Genomic DNA, 18,866 nt, shown 5'->3' with positions numbered 1-18,866 from the left:
TGGCCGAAGCGCCCAGAGGTGGCCACAGCCGCGGTGTTACACCTGCACCGTGGGTGCAGCGCTGCTAGCACGCTGCCAGAGTGCAGCAACGCAAAATGGTGACAAAGCAGCCAAGGCTTCCCCACGTGCAAACAGCTGTTATTTGCCGTCGGCCCTTCGACCTAACGCTGTGGCGCGGCGGCTGGTGCCGGGCTGGCGCTGCCGCCGCCGGGGAGAAGCCGCGGGGCCGGGCCCCCACCTGCAAGCGGCCGTTAGGAACCCGACAGAACACGCAGGTGTCGCTCGTTCCAGCGGCTCCCCCCGCGCGATGCTGGCGGGGCCCCGGCGCGGACCCCGCTCTGCCCGCCGCGCTCCGCCGGGCCGGAAGTGGGCGCGCGGGGGAGGGTGGGGGGCGCGCGGCGCATGCGCAGGAGCTGTCGCCCGGCCGCGCCCCGCCCCCGCCGCGGTGGGGGTCTGGCGCGCTCCCTGCGCGCGGCGCGAGGCCGGGCCCGGGCGGCCGGTAGCGCCGGGGTGTGTGTGTGGGTGTGCGTGTGAGTGGGGGGGGAGGGCGGTGCGGGCGCGCGCGCGGAGGGGGCCGGGGGCGGAGGGGGGCGCGGGGAGGGACGGACGGACGGACGGGGTGAGAGGATGTGAAGATGGCGGAGCTGCAGATGCTGCTGGAGGAGGAGATCCCGGGGGGGCGCCGGGCCCTGTTCGACAGCTACACGAACCTGGAGCGGGTGGCCGAGTACTGCGAGACCAACTACATCCAGGTGCGGCGGGCGGGGCGGGGCGCGCAGCCGAGCGGCCGCTGTTCCCGCCTAACGGTCGCCGGCCCCGGCTGAGGCGGCGCTGAGGCGGCCCCGGCGGCGGGTCGCGTCCTCCGCCGCCCGTGGCTGTGGGGCTGCCCGAGGCGGGCGAGCGGGTGAGGGGAGCGGGGTCGCGCCACCCCCGTCCCTGTGGCGGTGGGAGGGTGACGGGCGGGTGGCACCCGCTGCTACGGGCGGGGGAGGAGGGAGCGCCTGGTTCACCTCAGGCGTGAGCTGCCCCGGCGTGACGAGGCGTTTAAACGTGTAATTGATTTCTAAATTAAATCCCTTCCACTTTGCGAGCGTGCTGAATATTTATTTCGGTTGTGTCGTTATCGCTTCTCTTTCGTCCCTTTCCTACCTTCTGCTCTCCTTTGCTGGCGGCACTGAGGCGATACGGTAAACCGAGGAGGTACCAGGCTCTTGTAAATACGGTATTTGCGCTTGTTAATTTGGAGCGCAATGGCATATTTTTTAATTGGGATGTGCCTGGCAGTTTATGTTTCCATTCCCAGGCATGGGTTGCGGTATTTCACAGGAAGGGCAGCTGCCAAGCGGTAGGTGTAGGCTGGAGGCATGGTGTAGTAGAGGTGGTAGGGAACTGGGGAGAAAAATCAAGCTCAAGTTGCTACCGCAGCGTGTGATCTTTGGGGTGACCGCTCTGAAGCTAGGCTGGTGTTAGGACTTCGGTTTTTTCCTTTCTTTCTCTCTTTGCTAGGAAAGGAAGCAAAATATTGTCAGTTTACTTTAATAGGGATTGTAGGGCCAAATGAAAGAGTTCTCCTCAAACCAAACAAAAAATCGACCACCTAAGAAGGGTCTGAGTGTGTAGGAAGGAAAGCAGGGGGACATGCGTTTGCAGTGTCAATGTTGAGAGAAGTACAGAGGGTCCCAGTTTTGTTTTTGCTTTCAGTCGCCTAAGCAGAGAGTGCTCCTGTGTTTGCAGAGGGCAAGGAGGAATGAGATCTATGGCGAGATCATTCTGTCGGTGAAAATGGGAGGGAATGACAGAGAATACTTAAAATGTCCCTGTAAAAAAACTCTGACTGTTTCTTTTGAACTGTTGAACGACCAGCTGTCCTTTATAGAGAGAAGACTGCGTATTTTGGGTCATTTACAAAACATATCTGTTACAGTGAAATATAGATGTATTTTATTATGTAATAACTTTTTCTACGTTGAATTAGTGTGATTTTAGTTCTTTAAGAGAAATATGTTGAAATATTTTCCTTCAGTCACAACCTGAGGTACATGTTTTTAAATTTATGTTTTTTTAAAAACTGGGAAACTGATTTTTCTGGAATAGGGGAGAGGAGTCTTGGAAGGCACAACCGGATAGGAAGAAGTGGATGTAGTTCGGTTATTTTTGTTGTTCTTTCTCTGACCTTTTTTTGTATTCTTTGTATAAACCCAAATTTATAAAATCTGTATGGAACAGCTCTGCTTTTATTGTTTTAATAAAAGCTACAGAGGAGGACTCCATGCTGCTTTGTACAAACAGAGAATGAAAAAAGATGCTTATTGCCTCAGACAGCGTACAGTCCTTAAGGACAACCTAAGATAATAGGAGATGGATACAGACAGATGGTGAGTGAAGGAAAAGAATGAGACACTCTTGGTCAGCCTGATGGATTCTGTCCACCACACAGCAGTGCCCCCCAACTGTTGGCAATTTATCCAAGCATTGTGACAACAGAGAGCTTTAAGGGGGAGGTGAGAATGAAGGAATGAAATTGTGTTGTGAGCGTTCACTCTGAGGTGCAGTATGGGTCACAGTGTGAACATACTTAAATTTTAAACAAGTGGGGAATGGAGGCCATCAGTCAGGCTCTGGCCTTTGGAATTGGCTGACAGGCGGTAGAGTGAGATTTTTGTAGAGAAGAGGTCCAGTGTAAGGGTATTCTGGGTTTAGTGATGTGAGTGTCCCAGTAATGAATCTGCCAGTGAACCTGCCCCACCTTCATGTTGCCAGAGCTACATATATTCCTGCACAGGATCTGTATGCAAAGCTAATATTTAATTCTCTGCAAGATTGGGAATAGGTGTATGGATATGTGTTGCTTAGGTGGATATTGGTGATTTTGTTTCTAATAATTATTATTCTAGTTCTGTTATCTCCAATTAAGTCTAAATTATGTTCAAAATAGTAGCCTTGGATTTTGTGGCAAAGATGGCTTGTGATTGCTTGGAAGCATGTGGAAGAGTAATTGTCCAGAAAGTCATGTAGTGTAGGTGGCCTAATTCTGCTGTCATCCTTTAGTGTTTCATTGGTGGACATAAGGTTTTGCTGTGGGTATTCTTGAGATTTCCTAGAGGAGGCTTAGAATGTGACTGAGATCTGAGCTTGATCTGCAGGATGATAGGCAGTGTGGTGATGGGGGAATGCATTACATTGCCCTGTATTTGTCAGTAGATAAGCCACTCGCTTTTTGTGGCAGTTGGTGCTTTGAGTTTTTATTCTGAAGTACAAAAATTGTTGCAAAAGATAGCATAGGCACAGGCCAGTTTAATAGAGAATTTGAAGTTTAGTGCTAAGGTGAATGTGTTTTTTCTTTCCCCCTGTTGGCAACATCATAGCAACTTAAAAATAATCAAATGTAATCTCTTACATGTGGAAATTGCTAGTTCACAGTAGTAAGAGTTGTGGCAATTGTAACTCATTTGACTTCTGATTGTGAAATAAAAAATCCATTCTTTAAAATTTCGGCAGTGTTTATTCAAATTATGATTGATGCTTAGCTCAATTACTTTAGCAACAGGGAATGTTACATAAATTGTTATCCTTCCCTTAAGGCTGTGATACAATAGCGTATCAGAGTACATCAGCTTAAAATTTTGTGGAATATAATAGGAAATACAGAAAATATGTAATAAATGGACCTGCAGCAAAGAAGAAAGGCTGCTGTTTGGGTAATTTAAAAAAAAAAAATCATTTTTTGTCACCAGTTGTTCTTTATAAATTTTCCCACTGGGTAAATTGGTCTCCCTCTAGCCAATGAGTTACCTAGTAAGGCGATGTATTTTTCGAGAGATACTGCTCTCTTAAATATAAAAATAAATAGATGGAAGAAAAATTTCAAGTATGATTTCAACTTGCATACTGCAGCAGTTTCATAACTTTTCTGTGATTATGATTCTACTTTAAATAATAATTCAGTTTTAAGCATAAATGCATAAATTGCTTACTTTAATCTGCTTGTGTTGCTACAGAAATCAAATAACTTTTCTTGCCAAAAAGGCCTTATTCTTCTAATAACTTGGAAAAATCATACAGTTACTTCTATTTTATACTTCTTGAAGAGAAGGGGTAGAGAGGCATTTTTATTTAGGAGGATGTTTTTGTGGTATCTGACACAATGTCAACCACAGGTTAAATTACTGTCTGTTCAATGCTTTGTGTACTAGGGCAGTGTGCTCTGTTAGAAAGTTCAGTCTAAACTGTGAACAGGGTAATTCTATAAAATTTGATTGTCTGATATGCTTGATATTATAAAAAATACATTTGAAGTCTGCATTGATTTACCTTTGTATTTCATAAAAAGCAGAGCATAGTTATACTGGACAATGTGCTGTGTTTACCAGATTTTCATATTTCCATATTATTTTTGTTCAGGAGTATACTAAAGAAAATTTCTACTTATGATGGTGCAAGTAACAAGATCAAGCAATTGTGCAATTCGCACATCTTGTTACTGGTATACTAGCATAAATTCCAACATTATCTTGTCCTGTCCGGTTTCTTTGAGCTTGTCCTGCATAAGCCTATTCTGGAATAATCTTGTGTTTGTTTCTCATGATCATTGCTCTTTTAAAAAATGAGCTTTTCATTTTGTGCAGTGCATGGAGCTTTCTAGAATAACTGAATGCTCATGTCTGTTCACTCTTTGTTGAAAGAGTCTGAAAAAATTACCAGGTGCAGGCGTTTTCAGCCAGTAAGTATGTAGCAGGAACAGATTTGGGCTGGGGCTAGTCCCACCACCAAAGTTAGCATGCAGAATTGAGTGAAAAGCCAAGCCTCTGTGCCCTGCTTAGCTTTCAGAAGATGTGGGTTTTCTGTGTGCTGAATTGTCCAGATTCTTCTAAAAGGCTTTATATTTCTTACTTTTTCAAGATTATTATGCTTTACTTGTCAGTAGAGACTGAAAAGGAAGAGTGAGCTTCTGATTTTCCTCTCTTTGCAGTCTTCAGGTTGCCATGACTGTATTGTGTTTTATATACAGAAACAGCCTACTGGTGTTTGTGAGGGGAAGGATGGGAAGGGGATTTTTATTCCTGTTCTTTATATTCCACCCTTGTGGTTATTAAAAGTACCTGCTTTCAACTCCTGCAGATAGTTTTATTTAAATGAAGGTGAAAACTATGTGTTTCTCAGTGATTTTACTACAGCCCATAGACTGGTGAGTTTCATACGTGTTTTCCATGCATCTGTTAATTTTACTTAGACCTTTTAAGCAAAACAAAGTAGGTGTACATTTGGAAGCATCTTCAGGTAGGTTTAACAAGAGAATAATGCATCTCTTAGCATACTAGTTGTAAATTACATAAATGTTTGTCCTTTACATGTGGTAACTTAGTGGTTACAGCTTTAGTAATGTAATGTGAAATTCCTGTGGAGTTGCCTGTAATGACCAGTACCAGTATATAACTTGTGTAAGTGCATAGGGTATTGCAGGTATTATGTTTTATAACCAAGTTCAAGAAAGAGCTCAATTCTCTTGATGAAGATGTGTATCACCTGAACAAAGGCAGCTGAGTTAGGTTTGTAAAACTTATTTAACCATCAGAAATGTGAATATCAGAGGAAAGTTGTTCTCAGCCCTTCTGTCTCATTCCAGAACTTCAGGAAGATGCTGACAAGCTGAAACCATTTATAAATACTAGGAAACTATTAAAACAGCAATAATGGATATATGGACGATATGCTGTAGTATCTTACTCCTAAGTGCAACAAATGAATACATAGGTGTATCTGGCCCACTAGGCTATGGTAGGACTTCTTAAAAACCATGTGATTAAAAAATTGAAGTAGTATGCTGTGGTGAGTTAACCTTGACTGTCTGCCAGCTGCCCACCATGCTGCTCTCTCACTCTATCCTCAGCAGAGTAACGTGAGAAAGTAAGGAAAAAAAAAAAAGCTTGTGGGTTGAGATAAGGACAGGGAGATGTTCACCAGTTACCACTGTGGTCAAAACAGACTTGACTTTGGGAATACTGATTTAATTTATTGCCAATAGTGAGAAGCAAAACCAAAACTAAAACCACCTTCCTCCCACCCCTCCCTTCTTCCCAGGCTCAACTTCACTCCTTCATTCCCAACTTTTCAACCTCCTCCTCCTGAGCAGCACATGGGGAGGGGGAACTGGGGTTGTGATCAGTTAGTAACGCTTTGTCTCTGCTGCTCATGCCTCCTCACATGCTTCCCCTGCTTTAGTGTGGGTCATTCCCTTGGGATACAGTCCTTCACAAAGTGCTCCAACACGGGTCCTTCCCACAAGCTGCAGTTCTTCAAGAACTGCTGCAGTGTGGGTCCTTCCTAACGGGGTACAGTCACGCAGGAGCAGATTGGTCCAGTGTGGGTCTTCCACAGGCTGTAGTTCTTGCTGGAAAACCTGCTCCTGCATGGACCTCTGTCCTTAGGCTGCAGCTCTTGCCTGGAGCTTGCTCCGATGTGGGCTCTCCATGTGCTGCAGCAGCTTCTTTCAGAGCATATCCACCTGCTGCAGTGTGGGGTCCTCCGTGGGGTGCAGGTGGGTGTCTGCTCCACCATGGTTGTCCTTCATGGGCTGCAGGTGGACTGCCTGCCTCACCATGGGCTTCTCTGTGGGCATCTCTGCCCTGTGCCTCCTTCCCTTCCTCCTCCTCTGACCTTGGTGTCTACAGGGTTGTTTCTCTCACAGTTTTCTCGCTCCTCTCTCACAACTGCTTTATAGTATTTTTTACCCTTTCTTAAGTACGTTATCACGGAGTCACCACTGGCATTGCTGACTGGCTCAGCTTTGCGCAGTGCTGGGTCTGTTTTGGAGCTGGCTTAAAACTGGCTCTGTCTGACCTGGGGGCAGGTCCTGATCTCTTCTCACAGGGGCCACCCCTGTAGCCACCTCCCTACCAAAACCCTGCCACATAAACACAGTATGTATGCTCGAGGGGTATTACTTCAGTACACTCCGTTTGCATTAACCTTCACTCGTGTTTGTCCTTATCGCTAAATCCCAACAATTAAGGGGAAACTAAGCTTAGCAATTAAGAAGACTATGCAGCCATAAAAAGTGATGCACATTCAAAAAGTGATGCTTTCTGCTGATTTGAGGCAGCTGGCTAAGTAAGTGAAAGTCTTATTACTTTCTTCAGTGTCTTACCTCTGATGCTCCCTCACGATCAGCCTGCAACGAGTTTCACAATCCTTTTTTCTCCCATGTTCCCTTTAAGGCAGAAAGTATCTGAATGGTGGACTCTACTGGTTCCCTTATAGCAGCACCAATAATATGAATGATCTTTTTGGATTCTTTATTTTTTCTTTTCCTTCTTCCCTTTTACTTACTGTGTCTCCAAGTGCCTAAGATTTAAGGACCTGATAATTTAAAGCAGGGGTCCTCAAACTTTTTAAACAGGGGGCCAGTGCGCAGATGAAGTGGCAGGCAGTTATCTGCGGCTGCTTGGTTTCCCCCCCAACCCCCGGTGGGGGGGGCGGGGGGGATCTGTAAATACCAGGGGCCGGATTGAGGACCCTGTGGGGCTGTATCCGGCCCGTGGGCCGTAGTTTGAGGACCCCTGATTTAAAGGAAGGTTGGCCAGATACTGTTGCTGGAAGCAGAGAGTTAGATAGCCTCTCTTGCATTATTGGGATATATAAAAAGAAAAATCTTCTGAAGTAACACCAAATGTTTTCAATATTTATGACAAAATTAGGGAAAAAAAAGTGCTTCAAGTACATTGTTTGTGTCTTCTGAAATAAAATTCCATGACAGTAGTTTAGTCACAATACATGCTCATTGGAGTTGTAACTATATTAAAAGGTTGCACAAATTGTTATTGCACATCTCTCTATTCAAGGTTTACAGTGAGCTTGTTGTTAGGTTGGTAAGTTTAGTGAAAATAATCTAGGTATAGGACCATCTTGTCTGTTTCCTTTTAAGTAAGTCAATGTAGCTGGCAAAGTTGGTGAAGTATTTATCATTCAACCAATTTACTTTTCCCTTCCATTAACTGTGCTGTGTTTTGCCAGGAAAGCTAATTTAATACATTTAATAGTGTCACAAGTTCAACCTGGAGTTCAGGAAGAGTAGGATTGAGTCTCTATTGAGCGGATGTGGAAATAGCACGAGCCATTCTATTAGTGGTAATGAGAGCTGCTGGTGGTAATGCTTTATGTATAGGTGTGAAAGTAAAATTTGTAAATATGCAGGTTGCTAATATAAAGTAGATGTTGTAACCCTGAATGTTAGTTACAAGTGGCATTCTAGTTGTTCCCTTCTGTAGTTTATTTTCAGATTGTGGTTATTGAATAATATTGATCCAGAATTGTAATTCAGAGTAGCAAGCTTCTGCATCCTACAGTTAATAAGCTCTCTAAAATTTATTGTCTGTTGCTCGTTTTACTTACGTTTGCAGTCATTAATCTTTGTGGCTTGGTGCTGTAGGTTTTAAGGCAGGAAGTGGTGTACCGCCGTGGTGCACCATGTAAGACAAGAGCCAGTCAGTGCTATAAGCAAATGAAATCTTACCCTGTTGTGTTCAGCAGAATGTTTTATTGAACAAAGCATTGATTTAAGTGCCATTTTTTGCAGCAAATTTCCAGTAGAGTCTCTGTCCTAGAGTCTGCTGGCCCTTTTTTCTTGGATTTTTCAAATACTATGTCTCCACACTTAATTGTGCACTCTTGCTTAGTAACCTATGCTCTGTAAATTTTGTTGAATACCTATACCTGGAACTTTACTTGTTGGGCTACTCTATGAAGCAAAATTGCATGTCAGCAGATCAAACGTAATCACAGCCCACTGAATTTAGGTGCATTTCCTCTTTTCAGGGTTCTCACAGGTTAGGTTGGCAAGTTTTTCTGGAACTGAATGAACTGGTATGTTCTTGCAAATGAGTTGTGCCTATTTCAGTGAGAAATCTTAATTTTCTGGTTCCCCGGTGCAATGATCAGGTTGCTCCGTCTAATTTATAGTGATGTGCTCTGAACTATGGACTCTATACACAAGCTATTCACTTTTCCTGTAGCTTATTTCCCAGTAGATGTCATTGTAATATCTATTCTTAATGGTCTTTCAGTTTGAAATGTAAGTGCTTGTTTCATTATTATTGGCTTAGTGTTACCGCAGTGAAGTTGTTTTATGCTCAGTGAATTGCAGAATGAGGAACAAAGATTACTTGGTTTGGGGTTTTGGTAGCCTGTACGTGTTGGTCATACACAGAGCCGAATCTAGTTTTGTGCTGAACTAATGAATTTAGTATTTTTTCTTAAAGTTAAAAACTCTTCTAGATAAATATGAATGTTTTTACTAGGGTATTTTGTAACTTTGTTATGAATTTACAGCTTTAATATATATGAACTCTGTCAAAGTCCTTGGGAATAACTTTGGGATCTAATATCTATTTTTGAGCTGGCTGCTGTTTTGTCGAATTTGATTTATACTATAGGTCATATCAGGTTTTTAAATCTATGCTCTCAGAAGATTAGATAGTGGCTATGAAAATGCGATTTCAAATGATATTATTAACAGATTTTGGGGAAGCCTGAGATGCTTTTGTTTGAAGATGCTTATTTCAGCCTGCATGCCATCATTATCAACATAATTTTAGTTCTTTTCAATTTTCAAATTGGCATTTAAACGAACAAATAGATGAGCTTCAGATGAACTCTTTCCTATATTGTGAACTACTGTTCTTTTATTTTTGTATGACTCGTATTATGAATTCTGTTGAAAATAAATGATAAAACAAGGTGATCATCCTGATTTTTTGATGTTTTATGGGAAAATTAAGAGGAGGTTGATAAACATTGTTAGACATGAAATTCTGTTATTTTTTGGTGAATCTTTTTGGTAAAGTATTAGGGTAAACCTTTCAAGAATGTCTGAGGTTTTGTTTTTTACTGTTAAAATAAATAAGTTCACTGGGTTTAAGGAAGATGAAAGAAGTGGTTTAAATTTGAATTTTTGTATCGTAGCTAGGTAGAACAAAAATTAGTAATTTGTCCTTTTGGGTGGCTTATTGAGAGGAAGGTTTAAAAAACCTATTTACTTGCTTGCTGGTGTTAAATGTGAAGTTTCACTGATGGACTGAGGGTTTCAAAAGACTGTCCCAGTCTTTCCAGCAATGGAGGGCAGGTAGCAATTTTCTCTTCGTCCAGTGCATTACCAGCTGGGTGACTGGCAGTGGCTCTAAATTTTGTGCTGGGTGGAGAAATTTTAAGAGACATTCAGACTGAGGTTATGAAGGCCTGCCCCCTAACAGGCTTGTCCAGTGTTGAAAAGTTGGGGCTGAATGGGCTGCCTGCTGGATCATCCTGAAAACGTGTGTTTTGTAGATTTGAAAACTTGCATTTAAAATTGCTAAGTGCGTAAATGCTTCCTGTTACCCGCCTAGAAACCTTTGGAATGTAAGGTGGCTGAAATTAAGGCAGTGCCTGTCAAAAGCTGTAGATACTAGGCTTTGCTGCTGTTCAGGGGCAATATTTCTGAGCTGATCTAACATCTTTCTGCTTCTAGTTCTGACTGTGCCCTTGTCCTGGGTCTCATCCTTATCTGATCATTTGTGAGCCCATTCAGTTAGCTAAACCAACAGAAAACTAACTAGAACAAGAAAAGCATTGTTGCTTTGCTCAGTGGTGGTGGGAGTGTGAAGCGAGGGAGGAGGAGGGTAATGGAGTAGGGAAGGAGTGGGACCATCTCTGCTGAGGATAGTGTGTTGATAGTTTGACGTGTTTTAAGCTAAGAGACTAATTCTTCAAGGTATCAGGTATCAAACTTGGTTATCTCAAGCTTTGTGCAGCAGTGGTGCTGCTCTTTGGGCCTGAAGGTTTGTAGTGAAAATGTCAGGTGCTGTTTCTGCCCCTGCCCAGGGAAAACTGTGCAGCAAGGGCTGACACTTGTTAAGCATGGAAGGGTCATGACAGATAACCTTTAGGTAATGTGTGACTTGAAAGCAGAATTAGTGCTTATCTTTGTGTGTAGTCTGTCTCATAGAACAGTCAAAGTCTGTTCTTAGCAGAGAGGGATATATAAACAGAGATGAAATAATATTTTTGAGTCTGTTCTCTTTTCAAAGAGAAAATTTTAGTCTGTTTCACAAACAAAATATATAAAGCTGTTTATTAGTGAGTAGTAAGAATTCAAAGCACACTAATTTGTCTTGATTTGCTTTAATTATAATTAAAAAGTATGTTTACTGAATATACAGCAAAAAATCTGAAAATTATTTTGAAGTGTGTCCTTTTAAACTGTAAGTTTGAGAGGTGTTGGATATTGCAAAGTTTGTATTTCCCTGTAATTTTTTAACTAGGTGGCAAGTTTGTAAGTTGGCATGAGAAGTGGAGCTTGTTTATAGCTTTATACAGAAGGCAGAATGATTGCTGAAGATTGCAGAAGTTTGTTGTCTCCTTAGTATTTTATGGGGTAAGAAACATGTCTGCTGCAACTTGTGGGGAGTGAAAATATATTAAATATTCCAAATGAAATGGCTGTCTTGATTCAGTTAACATACAATTATTTGTTTGCCTGGCAGGTGTGTGTGTGGGGACAAGCACAAAGTATTTAGCTAAAAGGAGAAAAACCCCTCTTATATAATAGAATTCTAAAGATATCATGCCATTATGGAAGGTTTACAGTAATTTTCACTATTTATAAATATATCGAGAAGGAGTAATAGTAAAAACAAAAGCCAGGCTCTTATCCCCACACTGCTGACAGCAAAGTAGGAGGCTGAGGTGGATGACAGATGTCAGAAAAATTGAATAATCCCGTATGAGCAGAACCTTGAAAAGGGGCTGTTACTTTTGACAAAAGAATAATAAATTATAAGAATATGCTAGTAATGTTGTGAAGAGTATGAGCTACGTACACTGGCTTTCCAGTTTTCTTGGGTAAAGTACAGGGATACTAAATATAACTTGATAGGTAATGCTATTTAACATAATCTGTGGAATTATTGCTATGAGGTAAGGCTTGGGATTTAATGTTCTTCTAAAAGGCTAGACATTTTAAATAATTAATGAGAATATAAGCAGTTTTATCATTTTTGTATGTTTTTGCCTTGCATGTATTCTGAATTTGCCTGTGATGGATGAAGAGTTTTGTATTGTCCACTGTAATCCATTTCACTGGAATATTTGGGATATTGCTTCTATTTAATGTTATATTTTTTGTATCCTGTATTCTTTGAAATCTTACTGTACAAACTGTGTTGGTTTGGCCTTCTAAGGAAAGGGAACTAATGTGTCCAGTTGCTCATGTTAGTTAAGTAAGATTAGATAAATTTCATTTGTGGAAAAGAGGACTAAAGATTTTTATGTGGTGGAGTATATATGTGAGTGCTGAAATGGTGCTAGTGAAATTAATTGGTTTTTTGCCCATGGCTAATAACTAGAGAACTTCTCAGTTTTCTCACTTTATTCAGCTGGTGTGATCTCAGAAATTATCTTCAAAGATTTAGGCCTGTTTGTTTTCTTGACCTTGGGGATCTGATGCCCGTGGAGTGAGGCTCAGAATGATGGAGCATGCAGAAGCCTCAAGGAGCAAGCTCTGGGTGAGAGAGTAGTGTGTAGTCAGCCTAAACTAGTGAGGATGTAGTTTTTGCAGCCTTTGTCAGGTTCTCAGTGCACTGTCGTAAGAGCAGTCCTTTCCTAAAAGAAAGAGAAGATTCTTTCTGACTATGTGTTCATCTGTATAAGTCAATCAGTTTGGATAATAGAAGATAAAAAGTTCTCTGTAGACCGTGAATCTCTGCTACAGTTGTTTGGTGGTGATAATAGTTAGTTTAAACAGTCTCCAAATTGAGGATGCTTCTATAACCACTTGATGTGACGAGATAATAGAGCTATTGTAAATCATTACCATGTTGTGATCTGCTTAAAACTGAAACTTTAGATTTTTAAAAATACATATGCTGTTCTTACATTTATTTTGGTAAATATTCTTACATGGGATACAAATAGGGTGAATCCAGTTTTGATGACTGGAGCAAGGAGGGATAAAAGTCATGATTTTTGTTTTTCTCATTTGTACATAAGTCTATAATAATATATACCAAATGCAGAGATCCTTGAAAACAAAAATTTTCACTGTTATAAGCCTGTTGTAAACAGTTGTAGCATATTAGGTCTGAAGTTTGGTTTGAGGGTCCTGCAGAGTTACAACTTGGGTACAACTTAAATTCCCCTTCTAATAAAGGGGACCAAAAATGCATTTTTAAACAATATTTTTTTTTTTTAGGGAGAGAAATGATAGTCGTCTTGTGATATTTTTTGGACTGATTTGACCTTAGTTTTCAGGCCTCTTGGTATTACTCCATGGTAAATTGTGTATTCAATGAAACTCTCAGGGCAGCTCTGAAAGGCCAAAATTCTGAAAGTGACATTGTTTAGATGCTGTTGGAGATGGCCATGTTGAGCTGTAGAGATTGAAATACTATTAGTAATCAGGGTTTTTTTCCAGTTTATATGTATTGTGTTAGTTTGTCAAACTGCTTTTTTTTTTTTTTTTTTTTTGTGGGTTAAACAAATACATGTCATTCTTTTCACTACATGCCTCTGCGCAAACCAAATCAGAACTGGAGCAGTCAGCTGCTTCTGCCTAATTCTTTTGGTTTTAAGTAACACAGCTTTTATGTGATTACTTTTCATCTCTAGGTCTTATGCTTTACAAATCAGGGTAAATACTGCTTTTGTTTACAAACTGAGTGGAAGGAACTTTTTTTCAAGAATCTTTTGGTCTGGATTTCATATGCACTTAAGGCTGTGTTTGAACACAGTCCTTAAAGAATTGTTTGCACATGTTTCTTCCGCAAATGTAGCGGAGGAAACAGTGTATTTCCTGTGTTATAGGGACAAACTGTCGAGTAAGATGACTGGACGATGGTGTGTCTCACCTAGTGTCATCTAGAGGCTAATTCCTGTGTCTGGGAAGGTGGAGGATTAGAGGTTATGCAGTTGGCAGGGCATTCTGCATAATGGAGGAGAGAATGGCTTATGTAAAAAGCAGCTTGAAAATTCCTGCTTTCTCTGTGCCTCTCTGTCTTAAAGCCTCTCTGTCATTCATATTGTGAAAGTCTTCTTTTCTTTCCAGGATAGTTTTATTTATCACCATAGCTAGATAGGTAAGGAGGTGACATAACTTAAACATGTCTTGTCAAATGAAAAGGTCATTTGTGCAGCATTTCAAATCATTAGGGTATAGAGAAAAGACCTTTTTTTTCTGATGGTAGTAGAACTTGCTGGATATACAGTTGTAAAAATCTGTTAGGCAACTTGAGAACAAATTAATTCACATTAAAAAAAAAAGAATGTGAGGCAAGAGAACCTTTTGTAACATAGAAAATTCATTCATCATTTGAAATGTTCTTATTTTGTTGCATTACTCTAATGTTTCTATTCTTGTGACAGCTAAGAGCTCAGAATTGTCAGAAAAAGAATGTTGAAATTGGGTGAATAAGCACAGTTTGAGACTCATAATTATGAGAGTGTCATAATTATGGTGAATGTAAACACAAAGGTTTCATATCTTCATGTTACAAGATATTCATATCTTGTAATGCAGCACAAAACTGCTGTGAGAGGAATCTTGTGTTCTTTCATAAGTTTGCAGTGTCACTTTATATTTTTATCCTATAATATTTAATTTGTGTAACACGGTTACACTAAGCATAATGATGTGAGTAGTCACTACATTTCAATATAGCACTTATAGATACGCCTGTAAGTTGCAAGCACACTGTTAGTGCAGTTTGAGTAAGCTGGCTTCAAGACCGCATGTAATACTTGTGTCCTTAGTGATGTATTTTATGGCTGAGAGCTCTTGCCGTTGTGAGAGTTACCAGAATGTGTAAAACTGTCTGGTGTTGCTGCTGTAGTTGGGCCTGATGAAGTTTGGCCTATATGGCAAACAGCATAATAATTCTTGACTGCAAGATTAAAGTTACTCTTTTACTGAAATATTCATGATATAGTTTAGATTGTATAGCACGAAGGAAGTGGTTCCCTGTTTGAGACAACCATATATGACTTTTCTTTGAAGATTGTGTGCCAAAATTGACTTTTAAGACTAATACTATTTTATCTGAAAGAGTTTATTAGTCAGAATTTTGTTAGGTGAAGACAATAATGGATTGATTTACTTTATGAAAGTTCTGAGTTTAAGTTTTATGGACTATGGATGTGGCTGTTGTTAGGGGGGAAATAGCAGCACATTTATAGCTTCTGCCAAGATGTCTGTGACAGATTGGTGTCTTGTCTGTCCAGTATGAATTTTTACCGCTCTATAAATATCGATTGGAGAAAAAAAAATGGTGTTCCATGGCTTTAAAATACTGTGTCCTCGTTGATTTATGTGTGACTAAGGGATATTTATACAGGTCTTGAGCAGAACACCACCAGTACATGCAGAAATCAGTATCTGAACAAATCTAAAAGGGCTTGGTGGAAATCTGTCTCACATTAGACAAACAGCAAAAAGAAAAAATATGTGCCTGTTTGGGGAAAATAATATTAAAAGAGTCCCTGCAAGTGCTTTTGTGGTTAAGAAAATGTTTTTTAGTGGAAGCTGAGTTCTGGAATGTCATTAATACATGTGCAGATGGGCAGCAGTTAATTTTTGGGCATCGCAGATGCTCTATGCTACTTTTGAGAGGCCTGTCCTTTTCTGAAGCACCCTTCTAACTTTTGTGGTAACTAACTTTTCGGGGACAGACTTGGCAGAACTTACTGTGCCATTGTATGCGCTGCTTATCTTTCATTTTATAATTGCTTTCAAGTTTATGGAGCTCTATCTTGTGTTGGATCCCAAATAATTGATTGTTTGATTCTTTGGAAGGCGTGCTGATAGAACTATGTCCTTGGCTGTTGCCTCTACAAGGTCCTGCACAGAGATTTGCTTCTGGGTGTTGGCTGGGATATTGTTGATACTTTTTTTTTTTTAAGAGTCTTAGCATGTCATTTTGTGTGGCATTCACATGAGTTAAGTGCTGTGTTCAACTGACGTTCAAATGTTAGAACAAAGGAACTTAAACTTTAGAAACAGAAGCTTTTGTTTGGTATTGCTGTCATTCTCATGAGGTTAATTATGTTCACTTAAGTTTATTAACCTCCTATGTTTTTGATTCAAAGAAGATATTTGGCACATAATCTACTTTGGATGAATAAGTAAAAACAACCACACAGAATTTACAGAGGTTCTGCTGAGGTGTCCAGTTCCATTATTTTGGCTGTCAGGTAATACCAATGCTTCCCTTCAAGACAGCAGTCTTTAAACATTCACTCTATAAAATCCTTGGTATTGTTCTGAAGGATTTTTCAGACATTGCGTCTTTTCAGGCTCATCCTGACTTGATGTTCTAAATCATGGTCCTTTGTAGCTGAAGCAAGAAAACCCTTATTGCTGGTAGATTACGTGTTTCAAGTTCTGGCTTTTCTTTAGCAGGAGGAAAACTCTCCATATTGCTAGAAAGAAATTCTGAAATGGCTCTGTGACCTGCAACACAATTATAGTGTTTTTCAGTCTGAGGAATGTAAGAATTATTGTATGTGGAAAAAAACTTTGCCCAAGTTGAATTTGTTTTATCAAACGTATTGTTTTTTATACCTCAGTGTGATACTTGTTAATTCTTAAAATAAGTGTTTGGCTAATTTGCAGAAAGAAGTAGTATTTAAATTGTGTGAAGGTGACTGCATTACAGTTGCAATGTAGTTAATTTGGGAGATTAAGTGCACATACTTTTATGCATGTAAAATGTTTTTATATTGCTTTAAAAAAATTGTGTTACTGCTTGCATGGAACAGTCCCTTTCTGGGCAAGGAGCACTGCAATTAGTGTGAAAGTAGGTCATGCTTAGGAAAATGTGTGTGTAAAATACAGATCTCACTGGAAATAATTACAGAAAACTTGATGCTGTGGTGTTAAGTTACATGCTGCAGGTTGAATATAGTGACTTTGCTTGCTGTTCTTGAGCTACATAGCAATTGACAGAAGGTTTACTTCTAATTTTGAAGTAAATGGACCAAAACAGCTGGTTAAACGGGAAAAGAGAATAACTACTTTACAGTGCCTTCAGAAAAGGGTTTTTCCCCTTATTTTCTGAGATTCTTAAATTGTAACAGCATAGTAAAGTTTGAGTCTAGTTAAAATGGAAAGCCTCCTGAAACCTTCTGGGTTTTTATGTGCTGACAACTCTGTCAAAAACATGAACAAAATTGATAAACTTCTGAAAAACCTTTACTTCTAGCAGTCTAACCTTGGGAATTATGCTGGGACTCCCCATTTAAGGACATGACTTTTATATTTCAAAAACGTTCACTAGTTACTTGGGGAGTACAAAACAGAGATCTAGAGTTTGGCTAACGATGTCTGCATAAGAGGCTAGAATCCCATTCTCCCTCTGCCAATATTGTGTTTTGTCCAGTGCTATGGTAACAGGAGCAAAAGGTTGTAAAAACCTTCTTTGCCAGAAAAGTGAGCAGATACAGCTCTTGGGGCACATAGGGAACGAATCTACTGAATAAGAAGGCATTTGGTTCTGCTTAGCAGTTTTCAGAGTGAACTTTACTTTCTTTCACTTCTTTTAGTTGATCATGTTAGTTTTAGTTAGTCTTCATCCTTGGTTCAGTTATGGGTAGTATAGCAGAGGTCAACGTTCAGCAGGCTGAAAATGGAGGTCAAGAACAAGTTGACCTGTCATCTGCTTGCTTCTGCTCTTTCTGGCAAGCTGTTCCAGCGAGGGCAAAGAAAAAGACCTGTATGTTTTGTGGCTTGTTGTGTGATTTTTCAGAGTCAGATGAACATATTTGTGTTTGGTCATGTAACAGGGTGAAAATGTGCATTTTGGTGATAGAATTCTGCCATGTGGGATGATGTAGCATTGGAGGAGCTGGAGACATTGACCTTTAGGTGGTTCTACAGTAGGCAAGCAAGGCTGTCCTGTTTGTTTGTTTAAAAGCAAAAAAGAGAAGGTGGGAGAGACTGGGGAACCTTTCTTGAAGAAATGCAGGGAAGCTTCTTGGTTTTTTAGGTCTGTGCTTTAGAGCTGATCAACTGCTGCTGCAGTTGTCCCAGGCTCTACTAATTTGAGCATAAATCTCTAGGTTTTGGCATTCAAGTATGCTGCCAATAGTTCTTTTGCCTCCTGGAGGAGTGTTGTGTGTTGCAACTGTTGTGTGAAGGTTTCTTATTTTGATCTCTAATTTTTTAATATGAAATAAAAGATTATTTTTTTTTCTTCTCAGATTGTGGGCATGTATCTGAAGATTGTTTCTTTCAGTATGTCTGAACTGGCAGCAGCTTTAAAAAGTGCCAAGGAACAATAATTTCAAATTTAGAGTTAACTGATCACTGTGAAGGGATTTGTGTAATCCAAGTGTAGTTATTTCCTAGAAATGAAAGAGTGATTATGCAAATACCTGCCGCCAGTTAGTTTAAGCCCTCTCCTCTATCTACTGTCTTTGAAATAGTGTGCTCCTGTTAACATGGTAGCTATGTCTTTAATTCTCTTAAAGCTTTTTTTAGTCATAGTTATCAAAAGTAGCTTTTTTAAAATAGAATAACTTCTAGAATGATAACATTTTAGGCCATGCTAATGTGAGGAAGTAGAGACAATGAATGGCGATTGCAAGATTATGTTAGTTGGCTTGGCAATGTGGGAAGAGTTCTGAGCATAATGGGATTGTATTTGTTGTAGACAGACAGCAAATGCTTTCCAGCAGCTTGTGTTCCTTGGGCTACCCGACTGCTTTTTACAGTGCCTAGTGAAATGGGACTCTGCAGTACAGCTCAATGACAGCTTGATGTAGCTGTGATAACCGATGTGGGTGTCATCTCCATGTTTGCCTGACTCCTTTGGGAGCTATTGGCTGAACAGGGCGTATACCTTCCC

The 18,866-nt window shown here is 40.4% G+C and overlaps 1 protein-coding gene across 18 annotated transcripts in view; it reads left to right on the top strand.

Moving 5' to 3' along the window:
* Positions 1-563: 563 nt before the first annotated feature.
* The window catches only part of ABI2 (abl interactor 2), a 71,687-nt gene continuing 53,384 nt past the window's right edge, over positions 564-18,866 (top strand). For 3 of the 18 annotated variants that reach the window (XM_080400283.1, XM_080400286.1, XM_080400287.1), the window contains exon 1: positions 568-752. In XM_080400283.1, coding sequence (XP_080256409.1) covers positions 636-752 — 117 coding nt within the window. In that variant the 5' untranslated portion in view covers positions 568-635. Of the gene's footprint in view, positions 753-18,866 lie in introns of all 18 variants that reach the window. The other 15 variants (XM_080400292.1, XM_080400275.1, XM_080400282.1 and 12 more) reach the window with 10 other exon arrangements.

The sequence above is a fragment of the Falco punctatus genome, assembly GCF_963210335.1.
Source record: "Falco punctatus genome assembly, chromosome: 8".
In the NCBI taxonomy this organism is placed as follows: domain Eukaryota; kingdom Metazoa; phylum Chordata; class Aves; order Falconiformes; family Falconidae; genus Falco; species Falco punctatus.
The sequence above is the reverse complement of the archived record's forward strand: the minus strand, read 5'-3'. Positions and strand labels throughout refer to the sequence as shown.